This window comes from Gallinula chloropus (assembly GCF_964237585.1).
Source record: "Gallinula chloropus genome assembly, chromosome: Z".
NCBI lineage: Eukaryota > Metazoa > Chordata > Aves > Gruiformes > Rallidae > Gallinula > Gallinula chloropus.
This window is the reverse complement of record NC_140089.1, coordinates 41,376,906-41,393,250: the sequence shown is the minus strand read 5'-3', so window position 1 is coordinate 41,393,250 and position 16,345 is coordinate 41,376,906. Positions and strand designations below refer to the sequence as shown.

Here is a 16,345-nt window from a genome sequence, read left to right as displayed (position 1 = left end):
TATAACTGATTTTTTCTTAAATCAGTATTTCCTTCCCTTCCCTTTAATCTTCAGAGCTGTTAGCTGATTTGCATTAAAGTTTTATAGAAATTAGCATGTCTTTATAACTCATGTGTTTTCAGGTTTAATCCCAGGTTGCAGCTCTTGCTGAAAATGTTTGTCATGTGTGAAGCAGGCTGTAACGGCTTAAGAATTCTGAGTTTTTAAATAATATCAGAAGGGCTGTCTTGGCTGAAGAAACCTTAAACACATGCCTTCAAGCTACATCAGATATTGCCGTTACTTCCCGTGTGTCCTCCTTTCACACATGTTAAACTATTAGCTGGGTTCTGTCTTTTCTGTGAGTTTGACAGATGCCATACTGTTCAACAAACATCCACAAAAATGCTGCCATAATTATCACAGCATCTTACTTTTGCCTTGTGTTCATCTGTCCACTGGTTTCCACTTGCTTACTACATGGAATCAAATGCTTTGTCTGCTTTAAGGATCTGTATCATCTAACCTCATATGATCAGTGTGAATCTTTTTTGTTCCAGTCTTGCTCGGTCATTTTTAAATATTCCCACAAATGCTTTTGCATATGTCAGCGTTCTCCTTGTTCCAGACAGAAAGGGTTCCCCAGAAATTTGCCTAATCCTGCTCCAGTGCTGCTGTCTAACACACAGCAGTGCAGCAGCCAGGGTTACATGAAGACTGCTGCGTCCACTGTTAAGAATTCTGCTGCTATAACGTGATGCTTTCTTACTATGTGTTCAACATCCCATTGCTTTACACATTTATTCCAAATTTACAGGCTTATAAAGCCATGGCTGTTACTTAGGAGCAAAGCGCAGCTGCGATTCCCCCTTTGAGTCCTCTAGGTTTCTGAAATATGGAGTAGTAGGTTCGTTTGCCAGCAGCAGGTGTTTGCATGGCACCAGCAGCAGGAAAGCATAACATTTTTATTTTGAGGTGTTAACAGAATCAGTAGATCTGGAAGTGGCCCAAGCCTGTTTCCAAAAGCCAATGCACAAACCTTGCAGGGATTCAGGGGGGTACTCAGAAAAGTGGAATGGGAGGCATGGAAGGAAGAAAGGGACATGTGACTAGTGGAATCTTTTTTTGGAAGCAATGCAGAGCTAAATAATCTAGGAAGAAAGTTGTTCTTAAGAATGGTTTGTCCAGAACAGTACCACCAGGGCATCATTAAAACCATGTAGTGATTTAGTAAAGATGGTAGCCCTCAATAAAGCTGTGTTTAGATTAGTCTTCACAGGTCATGAGGGCTGAAAGGTGATGGCTACACATGAGTGAGTGAGGTAGAATTGCTTGCTTAGAGAGGGATGGGATCTCTATCCTGGAGAGAGATGTTCAAATCTTAAAGACCTGGCCATGAGCAGCCTGATCTAAAGATTAAGTTAATCCTATTGAGAACAAGGAGTTGGACTAGATGACTTCTACAGGTCCTTTCCAACACAAATTCTTCTGTGTTTCTAAGTAGAAAAATAATAGTTTGATGAGTGAAATATTTTTTGTTGCTATTTCTTTCTTTGGGGACTATCTTTGTGGTAATATGTGAGGTTTTGCCATAGCTTTTTTAAAACCTTGAAAAACCCTACTTTATTTGAAGGGAGATATCTAAATAAATGTAGTTAACCTTTATGGTACTTAATTTACACTGAAGAATTGTCTTGAGCTTTATCCCAAGTAACACTTACATGAAGGCAAAACAAGATATTTAGAAAACTGGGGTTTCGGTACCTCAGCCACAACTGCAAATTGAAACCTAGGAACTCCATAGGGTGGTTTTCTGCAATGTTTTTGTGCTTCAAGTACTGAATAAAGGCACTGTGTGAGGATGTCAGCTCTTTTGATTGATGGAAAAGTTAATTATTATTAGGTTGTCCAAGTAGAAAGGATCAACTTTGCGTGGTTTGTTAAAAAAATATTCCCATGAAAGTTTAAAGCATTAAAAATTACATAAAAAAACTATGTGAAACACAGGATAGGTATTTTTAATGTGAACCCATTTGTGTGTGTGTATACAGGTATGTTGATGCAGGCATACATGCTCATGTTTTGGATCTGTACAAAATACTTCTGCAAAATACAGGAGTATCCAAAGCCTAGATGGAACGATCTGTTAAGGAGTGACAAATTGGTACAGTGTTTCAGTCCCCTTTTCTTTTGGTGTGGGACAAAAATAAGAAATGGCATGAGGCCACAGAGTTCAGAATACTTTCACTCTTCATGGAGACAATTATCTGAAGCATGTATTTAATTTTTTTCATCTGAACTATCTTGCTGTTCACATCTGGGCAGGCTTCCACTTCAGTTCCAGCACTTCTTTCAGCCTCCATGCTAAGCTGTGTAGGACTAGCCCCTGAGTAAGGAACACGGTGTTGAGATCAGAGCGCTTCTCTTTTTCTCTATCGTGAATAAACACAATACTTTAGTTGTCTGTTTTTTTTCATCAACATTCAGCAATCCAGAACAATTAGGCATAGGGCAGAGAGATAATATGAACTCCCAGATAGAATTAAAATCCTCAAATAGTCTTCATAATTATTTAACAATGTTATTTCCATGGGAAATAAAATCTCCAGAACTCATTGTTTGTTTGGAAACTAGAGAAAATAACACATGAACCACCTGCGCAAAACCTTGTTGCTGTATGTATTGTATCTGTTCATACCTGTTTACTCATACGCATATGTATTTTCTTTGGGGTTGGTGGATAAAGAACTTTTTTAATGTGAAGTATTAGTGCTGGGAAGCATTTACATAAGGAAGAGCCAGAGCCTGCCTCTCTCTCTCTCTCTTTTGTTAAAGTGGGTGGCTCATAATGGAGATGGGAGGTTGAATGATTGTGAACCGGTTTGCAGAGGCTGCCAGAAACGCTGCTGGTAAATGTTGCTATTGGCAGCAATTGCTGGCAAAGACAATTGCCACTTATTTTTTTTCGATAACCGGTGTCAAACTGTCCAGAAAAGGGCCATTTTCGATTGCAGTTTTATTTTTAAATATTTTCACCCGTTTTTCCTCAACAATATGTAGGTATAGGTAAAAACCACTTTTTTTCTTCATTTGATAAAAAATAATTTAGCAGACTTTTTATTTTAAAATATTTGACAGCAATGTTTGGACCATGGTTTTGGACCAGGTTTTTTTGGGCAGTATTTTTGTGCTTTGATGGTGGTTGAACATGTTGATTCGATGGATTTCAGCTGTCATTTGGTTCATCGGTCCCTCTGCTGGGTACACAAAATTGCCATATATTGGTGAGTGCAGTGTTGCAAATTTAAATTGTTGGAGAGGTGGACGTTATTCTCCCAGGTGATTTGAAAATACAGTCCTCATCTACAGAAATGTCTCCCCAGTCTTCTAACAGCAGGTTTTTGTGGTTTAGTTTGGGTTTTTAGGTGGTTTGGTGGGGGATTTTTTGTCAGCCTAATTTACAGATAGATTCAAGACCAGTGAGGAAAATGATGGAATTATTTCTGAGCTCTGTCTTTGAAGTTGTCTCTTACTGCATTTGAGTTATTAATCAAAATATTTGTACAACCATTACTTTTTTTCCTTAGAGTGGATAGTTACAGCAGTGTATCTGCAAGATTATGCTTTATACTGGTGGCAAAAATCTGAAGCGATTCCAATTTTTATACTGTATTTGCTTTTTTATATAGTGGAGGACTTGCCTCCCACTTCCTGATTTCCTCTGTTATTTCCCAACTTTCATGTAGCAGCTCTATTAAATTCCTTGCCAAAGAATACACTTTAGGTCTTTCTGTGCAGCCAGACAGTGCTCTACTTAAATAATTGCTGGAAGTCTTATTTGGAGAATGGAGACATTCCTAATTAGTACAGACACTTTCACACAAAAACCATTCACATGCCCAAGATTTTGAGTAAGAGTCCATTACCATGATACTGAAAAACACCTCTGAAATACTAACCCCTGCTTTTTTATTATTATTATTATTATTATTAGTCTTTGCTGAAGCTGCCTTGCATCTGTACATCATCTTCTGCAGCTACCATGTCTGAATGCCCTCTCACTCAAATAAACGCTTGTTACCAGTGTAAACACGGCTACGTGCATATTCTGCTTTGTTGGCTGAAAAGCACGTTCTGTTCACTGCCTCACCACCTTCTCTCTCGTCACTTCAAGAAAATTCAGCCCCTCAGAATCTGGAAATCCTTACTTTGTTAACAGACACTATTTAAGTAGCTAACAATTTTTAAGGAAAAAACCAGTCACTGCATTTTTGGTTAAGTCTGTATGTTCCTGTATGCCCACTAGATGCCACTCTAGACAGTCAGAATGACAGTAACGGGTGAAACTCCACCACTGTTTATTGCTTCAGATTAATACTGTACTTGATCTTTTTTGTCAAAGTGCTATGTTCATTAGCTGGCATCAGTAGGTACCTCACTGGGTACCTACTAGTCCAGTTTTCAAATGCTGTTTTAGCACCCTTCAGGTATTTTTCAGGATTTGACTTCTTAGTGTCAAGTGCTTATAAATTATGTCAACTGTTATTTCTGCAATTGCTAGCGTAATTGCATATTTTTTCCAGAGCAACAGATAGAAAAGAGAATTCCACACAAATCCAAACTGGAAATCCATTATTTTAACATGAAAATGGATGGTGTAGGATTAAATAAAAGTGGAAAGTTGTACACCACTTTTAAATATATTAAAAATGAGGAAGAGTAAGAGTTTGAATTTGGTGAAAATGTGGTTTGTATGTCTATTGCGTAAACATTTAATTTTCATACAAAAACTTCTCATCATAAAGTCTTTTATACAGATGTACATGGTGGAAAGACTTTTTTTTTTGTATCATAAAAACATGTTTCTAGTCATAAAACTGGACAGCCCTGTGATTCGTTAATAAGTACAGTGTGTTTTCTTGTAATTTAATAAGAAATTGGAATAGCCTTACACAAGCTTACATGATCCGTTGATGTTAGATCTCTGTTCACTTCTGGAGTTTTCTCTGCTGCATCTTTTATTCTGTGTTTCATTACGATGTTCTTACATTGGACTGGTGTCGGTGTCAGATTGTGTGGAGGATGGGAGAGTTTCATGCTGGTATCTGTATGGTAACAAAGGAAACTGGAGTGGTGGCTGGCGATACCGGTCTGTCTGACTGCAGCATAAGCAGAGTAGGGAAGTTGCCTGGGCCAGCACCCCGGTCTCAGGGGAGGGTGAAAGCAGTGATCCCGCTGTGCGTTTTCCTCCTGCCAACTGCCTGCAAAGGAGCTGTTGCCACTGCCAGAGAGGGGTTGCTGTGAAGGTTGGCATCGCTGCCGAGAATGGCTGTCAGACACTGAGAGGGCCCTGAGGCACCTCCAGCTGCACGCTTCTGTGCACCAGTTATTCACAAGTTTCTTTCTGCAGCTTTTTCCATTGAAGCTGAAGTAAGATTTTTCTGAAAGCAGTTTGGTAAGCTAGAGCTGGCTCGTAAAATCAGATCAAGTGCTTGAACAACCCCCTAAATACTACTGTCTGCTCCTCACTGCTGCTGTCCTCTTTTTGAAGAGCCGCACTGTGTTACTTGGTTTGGCACAGCTTCCGTTGCATCGCATCTCCTTGTAAACATATTTCAATTTCCAGTATATTCTCTATTTTTCTGATCAAGAGATTTTAAAAGAAAATAATAAGCAGCATTGTTGAAGAAATTGCTTCTACAAAAAAACACCCCAGTTTTAACTGCCATCACATCCATAAAAGCTGAGTTGTTCTTAGGCATTTGGAGAAACAGATAGATGAAGTACTACAGGTTAAACATAGTCAGAAAATGAATTGCTTCATATTTTCTGATCAGTCCTTGAATGACTCTAAAACGAAATAGTAAAGCCCTGTCAGAAAGTTTAATCTGCTGTGGTAAACTCAGGGCCTCTATTGCTTTTTCTGCTCAGGCAGATAAAATCTACTTAAAAATCTCTAGGACATCTTTCAGTTCCTGCAAAACAGAGCATGGCATCTGAATGACAAAATACCAAAATGTCTGTTCACCATCCTTAATAAAAATTCCCTTCCATTTCCCTCTGAAATAACTGCAGAGGGTTTATAAATGCAATTTCATGATCACATAGCTATGAGGAAAGGCATGAAGGGCCCCGTATCCTATGAAGACAAGGGTAAGGGGGCTATGCTTGTTTAGACTGGTGAAGAGGACACTAGTACTTGCTGACAAGTATTTGAAGAGTTACAAGCGTGCCATGGAGATTTAACTTTTCTAGGTAGACCATTATAACAAATTATGGGTTAGGAAGTTCAGGCTGTATATGAAGAAACACTTTTCCTTTGGGTGTTAGTTTAACAGCAGGACAGGGAAACCAGAGAGCTGTTAAAGTCCCCATCTGTACAGGCTTTCAAGACAACACAATTACTGACATGCTCCTGTGTTGTCAGGAAATCTACTTGAATGAAAGACTAAACTTGATGAACTCTAGAGAAGCCTCCCAGCCATTGTTCCCAAGCCAATACTTTGCTGCCGTTTCAGTGGAGGATGTGTGACAGTGGCTGTGAACACTTAGTGGTGTTTACATTTATACAGATGAAAGGTGGGGTTGTTACTCATTCATGTTGGATGGTGTTTAATGGTACCAGCAGTGCAGCAGCATCCCTGCTGATGTGCTTGTACATAACAGTGCTCTCTCTATGTTCTCTTGGGTTATAATAACAACTGTTGCCATCTAATCACAGTGTTTTCACCACCAGTGGAAGCCATCCAGGTAGCCATCCAACTTTGTGCATTTGGTAGGAGCAGCATTACTGTTACAGAATGAAAAAGCATACGATGATGCTTTCCTACCTTTCCTAGCAGAGCATCTGAGAGCCTAATGATAAGCAAAAGAGTAGCTTTGCAGCAGTATGTGAATATTGATAGTGAGAATCATGCCAAATTCTTCTGCTGAATCCACTTTCTTTAGATGTTAGTAACATAACATACTGATTTGTAATGTTCATCTTCAGGGCTTGTGTTGGATTAACTGTGCCCCACAGAAGCTGACTGCGCTTGCTCTTCATTATTACTATGCTGAGTTCTTCAGTGACGAGTTTGACAAAAACAGCCCTTGAATTCAGAATACAGATTGCAGTGTTTTCGTAGGAAGTCCATCACTTTCCCTTAGAATTGAAGCAATAACAGTTAATCATTGTGCTTTTTTTGTTTTGCCCTTGCCTTCTTTTATGTTTTCTGACTGTAGAAACAGAAACTATGAAAAGCAGAGGGCTTTATTTAATATGTGGAATGATTTCAAAAGGAGAAACCAGTGGCTGATTGTTTCTCATAATAGATACAGATTTCAAGTTTACAGTAGTGGAGCTTTTGGGACAGTTCTTAAGAAATGCTGAGACTTTAGTATGTATTTAATAAGATTGTGTCTACCTTCCTGTTAAAGATAGAGAAAGGGGGAAAAGTCAGGTTTCCTATAGTTCAGACAACTGGTAAGAATTCTGTTCACTAAAGAAGAGCTCAGTTATGGAAAAAACATTCACGTGAAGGTGGGAGTTAGAGGGAGGGAACAGGATGCACCCTTTAGGTTTTATGATGTTGTAACTACACACCAAGAGAAGGCATAGGTATGGTAACTGTACAGTGAGTATCTGCCTTCTCTTTAGGATATGTTCAATACTTTGTTTTCCTTAGACTTCAATAGTGTGACTAAGAAGAGGCAGAAAAACAGTAAAAAAAACCTGGAACAACCCAAGTGTGAAGTTAGGACATCTGTTTACTAGGGGTTTTCCCCCTTCTCTTGACTACCCTCGAGTTTTCAAATATTATTACTAGGTCTATGTATAATGAAGTTACAAAAGAAATGAAAAGGGAAAAAAACCCAACCAAACAAAAAAACTCACCAAAAAATCCCCATAGTTAACATTCAATTACAGATTTTTCGATTTCGTTGGTTTGATCTTTGAATGTCAAAACTGTGATGATAATGTGATACATGACAGCAATAAGACTACAAAAGCCCTGTAATATTTGGTGATGTCAGTTACAACTCACATTATTAATTCAGAGGACACAACAATTAATTCAGAGGATACAACTCAGATTTTTCATTCAGAGGTTTCCCTTGGATGGTACAAATGCTTAAAATAATAAAGATCTGTATGAAGATCTAAGATTAAGATTTTCTTCCACTGAAATGGCATTGATCATAGCAGTCATTTAGTAATGCATACATACATAATGTTATGTATGTCATGCAATGAACTGAAAAGGAATTTTTCTTTATTAATATCTTCACAAGGCTTTGCCAGACACTTGTTCAATGTAAGAATGATACGAAAACCCTAGAACTGACTGAACTGACTTTTTAAAAAGTTCTAGCAGCAGCATCATATTATATATGCTTTCTGTGAAGTCATATTTGTTAGTGGTATTGCAATGTGAGATAGATTCAGAGAAGATAATCAATGATATCCTTAGTTTTTTTATGTCCTGTGTTTTGGGGTTTTTTTTAAGCAGTCAAGCTTCTTTCGGTTTTATTGTACTACACATATTGACCATTTCTGTAAATTCCTCAAGGCTGTAGTAACTTCCTTTGATAAAACATTATTTTTCTGAAGCAGGTCTTCTACACTGCCTTCTTAGTACCCTTTTTTAACATTCCATATTGATCTTGAATTAATTGAACTGTCTTTGAAATTATGGAAATGTGCTTCATCTCTGATCTGTCTTACAAGCGGAATCCTTAGTAGGTATCTCTTAAGAAGGAGAAGTTTAAGTCATATGCCTTATAAACTTAAAATAAGGAAAAAGTGACTCTGTGAAATTAAATATGTATTACTCAGAATTTCTAAGTAATTTATAACACAAGACATACTCTTCTTACATTGAAGACAAAGCATTTTGTTCTTTATTATGTGTGTCTCCTGTTATTTTTATGATATGCGGCGCTTAGAGTTAGTGTTTTAGCTGATAGGCTGCCAGGAATTCTTTTAAGAATGATATCAATGTAGCTTTAAAATCTGCTTATCTTTTCTTCTTCATCTTGTTTGGCATCCTTTTCAAACAGAAAATGAAAATGTGCTCTGGGTTTAATAACAATGTTATTAGACATTACGTCTAATAACAATGTCATAACAATATTATGTTATGTTGAGGTTTCCTGGAGTAAGAGTGAGAAATTTATCTGAACTGATTTATTTATTTTGTCTTTGCAATTTTGTGTTATGTGTATGGGGGGAATAAAAAAAAGCATTTTATATTAAAATACTGCAGCCCTCTTGGAGGATTTTGTGAATAGCAGAAACACTTAGATAAAGCATTTCTTGGTGTTTTCTGTGCACTTTTGTTACTGAGAAGTGTTCGACAGCTTACAAATATACTCTGAAAGAACGTTGTTAATTGAATTGTGAGGATGTTTCACCTTCGGGGTGTCACATTAGAAGATACTAGGTGTTAATGATTTTAAGTAAATATTTGTATTTTGACTAGTAGTTTGTAAGTTTACATTGCCTTCTCTTTTTCATCAAGCTGTAAAAACGAAAAACTTATCTTGTGTAGCCCCCATAGCTTTTCAGTAAGGCCTTGTTTAGGGAAGTAGTCTGTATATAAAGTTGAGAAGAAAACGTGGTCTGATTAACACTTAGTCCAAGGACTTAGGTTTTATGCTCAGCTGTGTTGACAATTCAGTATTTTCTCCTGCCTGAATGAAATGCTGTCGCCATCGAAATCCATGTGAATCATAAGAGCTGACTGCACAAAAGCCGTCTGCATTAGTTTCTTAATCTATAAATCTGTCTATTTATTTTCATCCACCACTCCAGTGTGCAGTGAAGTTTTATAAATTGCTTGAAGCTCCTGTGGTGACATAAGAGACCAAACCGTCAGCTTCTGCATTTTTTAATGGTTTGAGTTTTGTTGTTTCATTCATTTTCTTTCAGAGTTCCTATTCTTCACGCTTATGTTGGTCTATTTAAAATGCAAATTAGTGCCAGTACAAACACACCTATTGCAAAACTGAGTTATTGGACAGATTGCTTTATGGTTCACCAACAGCAGAGTTTGCAGGATTCACCTCCTTGCTGTTCTCTGGAACAGTGGGGGTGAAACAGGTGTTTTCAGGGGTCTGAGGCTAATAATAATAATTCACGTCATTACTATTAATTCTTTTGTTTTGAAGTCAATTTGTTTTGACTCTGTATTAAGCACATCAAGTCAGCCTAATAGTTTTTCAAAACAATATCAAATCATAACGTAATTTTTTCAGAGACAAAAGTGTGGTACAAATAGTAATGTAGGCTTCACTTATGTTTCAGCTATAATGCAAAGAGGCTTTCAGGAGCAGTTAAGCAATTAACAGCTAACCCAATTATGTCAGAAACAAATTTAGCAATATTTTGTCAGAAGCCTTTGGTGTTAACAAAATGTTCTTAGGTTCCAAACTTACCCACAGCTATTTTTGAGTTTTCTAAGACTTACCTAACTCTGTGCTTAAATTTCAGGAAATGTGTATAAAATAAATGATGTTCAATTTGTGTCTTCTTGTGTTATACTTGTCCCTACCATGAATCACGTGCATTTCTACTGGTCACTTTGTTGGCTGGTCGTAACTGTGCCTGCTCAGACTCTGCAGATGTACCTGTTAACAGCTTTCACGTTCATGGCCTGTGATTTACAGAATACTTGCGCTTGAGCAGATGAATTTGCAAAAGGAAAATACCTGCATATTTATTTGACTGCTTGCTTATTAATTGTTATTTAATTACTTGAACTTTACGTGTCAGTAAGAAGGTGGAAAAACATGAAATGGATCTGTTTACCAAATAAAGTCAAATTGCACTAATTTATTTTTTTAAGAATGAAAAATTGGTTTTGTCACCACCAAAATTCCACTTTTTTTTTGTTCCAGAATCGAATGGAAGAAAGCAAAGCACTCTTTAGGACAATTATCACATATCCATGGTTCCAGAACTCTTCAGTTATTCTGTTCTTAAATAAAAAAGATCTCTTAGAGGAGAAAATTATGTACTCCCACCTAGTTGATTATTTTCCAGAGTATGATGGTAAGTATTGTGACATCAGAGCTCATGCTGTATTTATGCCGCAGCAATGAAAAATTCTAATATCCTTGTACAAATGCTATACAGATAGATTCTTTGATATATTTTGTTCTTTCCCCTCCCCCCCCCCAAAAAAAAGGTGCTTTGCAATTTTTAATAATTTGAATTTTTAAAATGTGAAGAAACTCTTGTGGTATTTTTTTAGACTGCTAGGATTTAATTTTGTGCCTTAATTAATTTTGGGTAGGATAGCAGAACCTTTCATGGGAAACTGTTGACTCTCAAGTGAGTATTGTCATATTAGCAGTGAATCACATTCTGTCCTTTTTTCCTAAGTTGGGTGAGCATTTAAAGTATAAAAGCTAAAAAGGCATAAAAATGCATTTATCATTTCCACAGATGCTTTTCCATACTGGGGGTTTTTTTTGGTGTTCAGTTTTGTGTAAGACTGAATATCTGAAGGGAAGCATCATAGGCTCTCTGCACCACTCACAGGAATCCGTACCATTCCTTCCACCTCTTCTTTTCCTTTATTTTAATTTTACATTATTTATGTGAAACTTAATGTACTTGTCTGTTAAAAAAAAAAAAGACGAATTTCACAGCTGTTCTTTCCAAAAGTACAATTTTAGTAGGTTCTCCTGAGGTAAAAAACCAAGTATTTTGAGGTAACTAAGGGGAGGCTGTGGTAACAGAGAGAAATCAAACTCCTGTAATAAGAGGTCAAGAGAATTAAATGCTCCTAGTTTTAAAACAAGAAAATCTGTTTTGTCCCACTAGGGAGTGAACAGCAGAGTTGAAAGCTGAATAAAAGATTAACTCACTCATGTTCAAATATGGAAAGTAATAATAGACAAAATACACATTTTATTTCCTGTTGGAAGGGAAGGAAATGGTGAGCAGCCTGCAGGATCAGACCATACTATTTACGAGTTGGTTTAAGCTTAGTTCCATAGTGTGTAACAGAACCAGCAGCTGAATAGAAACACGCTCGTTCTTTGAAGCTTACTGCGTATGACAAGTGCCCTAGAGGACACCCTGAAGGTGAGAAGACTCTACAGTCTGCTCTGTTAACCACCATTCAGGTGATAGTAACACCTGTGTTAAATGTTTGTCCAGACAAAACTCAACCATTCAGCTCAAAGGTACCCTTTTTCTCCTGTCCTTTGTCACTGGTGAGGGAAAGAAAGACTATGGACAGGGAGGGCTATTGGAGCCAAGACCTGGAAGTCTTCAAGAGTGTTTGTCTGCGGATCTTGCTGGATTTAACTCCATGGACAATGTTATGGTTTGATTTCATTTCTTCTGGTGGTGGGTGCTGTGGCTTGTAGAGGACACCATGTGGTTCCCCCTTCTGCCCCAGCACACTGGGGATGTGGGAGGTGGGAAGATCTAAGGAAAAGATCAGAATCAGGTATTCTTCAGCTGGATCGCTTCTCCCATCCATTTTCCCGCACGAGGGAGAAAGTAGCCTGTGGATGAGAACAGCTAGCCAGGGTGGCAAACTGGACTCATAAAATTAAGCTAAGCAGATCTGCCACATGGTGTATTGTAACAGTATTGAAAGGGGTGCTGAGGCATGCTCCGTGGTCAGTGCATCACGTGAAGACACCCTTGCATGGCTAGTACAGGAAGACTGACTCAGAGACTGGAATTAAGAGGAGTGAGAAGCATTTAACATGGACTCATTCAATTTTTTTCAACATTCCTGAGGTCATAAACATTCTTTATAACCTCAGTTTTCTATACTCAAAACTTCAGTCAAATGAAAATTTCAATTGCATTGTGGCCAGTAGGGGTGTGATTAGGTAAGCAAATTTGGATACAGTCCTTGAGCAGTGCAGTCAATTTTGAGGAAGTGCAGTGTCTAGATACTACAAAATGGTTAAACAAAATTCTAGGAATTTGCTTGAAACAGTGAGTGGTTTATTTTGGAGAAACAAAAGTATACCTTGAAAGGCTGTTTTCTTCACAAGTATTGCAGCTTCATGTGTGGTAGTGCGAGACTTACTGTCGCTGCTCTTGACAGTCTGGGTGACCATGCCAAAGGCTAAAGCCTGTTGTGCTTTAGAAGCTGTAGAAGTGTTGAGCAGAGCTCTGTCCTGCTGCAGAGAGCTTACGTTCTGTTTACAGCCCTAAACCTTGGGAAATGTGTCATCTGTATATGCTCTGTACATACATGTTCACGTGCTCGCGCCCATGTGTTACAGAACCTTAGCCCCCTCCACATGGACCTGCAGCACACCAGGAAGTGTGTGATTCCTCTTCCATGCATTCCCTACCTGATTTTTATGGAGCTGTCCAAGATGGAAACATTAGTATGTCTATTGTCCCATTGTTGGAAAATACATAGGCATGTGTTAACGCCCAGAGTACAGATCTCATAACTGCTGAAGGACAGAGCCACATACAGCAGCTGAGCACTGGTACTTATATTGCCACGTAACAGCAAAACTAATGAAGAGAATAGCAGGAGAAGGCAGCACAAAACACGTGCGTATTCTGTAGAAACACACGTTGCAGAAACAGGAGGGCAAGGGAATAATGGCTTTCAGAAACAGCACTGGAATAATGGAACTGAATTCAACAGCTTGTGGATAATGTTCTTGTTTCTGCACTGCTCTTTTGGCTGTGAAATGAATGAATCCTCACAGTTGCAGGCTGGAAGTCATTACTTTACCTTCTGTCCTCTGTAAAGCTGAACATGTGGTTTGGTTACATAGACTCTCTGTCCTCCTGGGAATCATAGCCTTAATTCAGATGTGATAGGGTCATTATCATACATAAATCAGGTAACAAGTAATTTGTTAGAACACGAGCCTTTTGGAATCGAACAGCTTCAGCTGGAGAGCATGTATTGCCACTAAAGTAACCAAAGTTCTACTGGGGACAGTGTCAGACCAGTTCGGGATGTAGCTTCGTTATGCTACCTATTAAAATCCTCATAAATGTCATAAATGTTGCAGTGCTAAAAGAACTTAATTTAAAAACATCAGGTGTAGACTGAACATTTGACAATTCTATTAACATTTTTAAAGATTTGTTAGTGAGGCTGATTTTTCATTTTTCATTCCATGCAGTTACAAATCACCTGTTTTAAACATTCTCTTACCAAAGAAGGAGGATAGTCAGCTTTGACATGGTAGCACCGACCTGATGAACTTCTGAAATTTTCTTCCATCTCTCTTTGGGTTTTTTTTTTTGTTGTTGTTGTTTCATAGTTCTGACCAGGAAGAAAGCAGTCAGTATATGACAATTAGTAAAAAGTTCCTCATCTTCTCTTACACGAGGACCACAAACTGAGCCTTTCTTTCTTGTCATCTGTTAAGGAGCTCAAATATTGAATCAACTTTAGGAAAACTGACTTTCTCTTCTTAATTGTCAGGACCACAGCGGGATGCACAAGCAGCACGAGAGTTCATCCTGAAGATGTTCGTAGACCTGAATCCAGACAGTGACAAAATTATCTACTCCCACTTCACATGCGCTACAGACACAGAGAACATCCGCTTTGTCTTTGCTGCTGTCAAGGACACGATCCTACAGTTAAACCTGAAGGAGTACAACCTGGTCTAACTGTGCCTAGGAGGCCCTCCAAAACCAACTTGGCGTGATTGAAGATATACAAGAGGGACTGTATTATCTGTGAAAACAATTTGCATAATACTAATTTATTGCCGGCCTGGACTCTGTGAATGGTCACAGAGTTTGTAGTTAATATTATGTTTTATTTAAACTATATGGAGGAAAAAAAAAAAAGATGCTGAAGTACATTCACAGCACATTTCCTCATTTTTTAGGCAAAACCTTGTGACTCAATGTGTTTTAAATTCTCAGTCATATATTTTCAAAGGATAGCAGTTTTTTTGCTATTGAAGCAAAATCAAGCTGATTTCCTCCTTCCCTGACCCTTTCTCTCCCTCCTTCCCCTCCCCACTTATCTTTTACAAGGTACAATGGCCTTTAATTCCCAGTTGCATTCCTGGGTGAAATATTTTCTGTTGAGTGATTTGGTAAAGAAAATACTATCATCAGAATTTAAGTCATCAGTCATTCTGATTTTACAGTATGTACTTTCTCTGAATCAAAAGTATTGATACTGTGATTTTTAAATTCTTGATATGGGTGTCTTCATTCTGTCTTCGCTTTTGGGACTAGAAAATTGGGATTGTGGAATAGAATCACAGTTATCTTAAGGATATTAAATTTAACCGTATTTTCACAGTTGGAAAGGTTACGCAGAAGACAGTAATGAAATAATTAAGACACAACCTGGGATCTATGTGAAGTATGTTAGAATCTCTTTTTAATTGCCATGTGCCATTTTTCTCTCTCTTCTTTTATCCACAAATGCCAAATAGAAATGTCATAGACACTACATTTTTCCCAGTGGTTATAGCCTGAAACAGTATTTTTTTTTTCCTTTTCAGTTGTGTTGGGGGTTTGTTTCTTAATTTAGAGCTTTTTCTAAGTTTTCTTTTTCCACGGTAGAAAATATTTTTTTTATTGTATAAAATTAATGTTGCCAAATCTGGCTTTTTATAAAACCAATGCTCTTGAAACACAAGATACTGATTGAAATGCCAAACCGATGGGTTGGATACTGACCTGGTTGAGTCAACTGCCAAATGATAAACAAACTCAGTTTCAGCTCATCTGTTCCCTTTTTAGGAAGCATTCCATTTTTTTAATGCCAAAACCAACAGTGTGAGTGAATATCCTATGAGGTGCACCATGCACACGCATGTGATCTGCTAATTTAAGTACAGGTTAAATCTCTCCTTATGTCAGATACGGCATGAGATTGTTTTCTGTAATAGTATCAAGGCACCTTTAGTTGTTTAACTAGTAATTATTGATAAAGATCACGTTCCGGAACCTTTCTTAATAAGGTTGCTTGTTAACTAACTGATTCACAGACATTTGATAGGCTTTCATGCAAAACAGCCTCTCTCAATGTTCTTTAGAAAAGATTTATTAATGTAAATTAAACAGTGAGAAAAATCATTATTGAAATTTAAATGTGCAATTTTTTAACAACAAAAATGCAGCACACATTGATGAGCCTTTATTCTGCAGCTTAGGTTGAAAGGTGTTTTTTGACGGGGTGCATGACTGCTAGCAAGCTACGAAGAGGTCCAGGCATGGAAGTGGGATTGATGATCTGCAATGCCAAGTAGCATTGGAGTGCACTTACCACAGAAACTGCTGCCTCGTAGCAGCGGACGGGAGGTGGAAGAAAGAATGGCTTATTAGTTGATTACCAAAGTTAACAATAAATACTAATGAGACGTTTTTCATCCTCAGCCCTCCCAACTCCAAAACACCAGTAAG

The 16,345-nt window shown here is 37.9% G+C and overlaps 1 protein-coding gene across 1 annotated transcript in view; it reads left to right on the top strand.

Moving 5' to 3' along the window:
* The window catches only part of GNAQ (G protein subunit alpha q), a gene marked incomplete at its 5' end in the record, with an annotated part of 124,843 nt that extends 110,015 nt beyond the window's left edge, over positions 1-14,828 (top strand). The window contains 2 exons of the mRNA XM_084277988.1: positions 10,861-11,014; positions 14,397-14,828. Coding sequence (XP_084134114.1) covers positions 10,861-11,014; positions 14,397-14,587 — 345 coding nt within the window. The 3' untranslated portion in view covers positions 14,588-14,828. The remainder of the gene's footprint in view (positions 1-10,860; positions 11,015-14,396) is intronic.
* Positions 14,829-16,345: the final 1,517 nt, after the last annotated feature.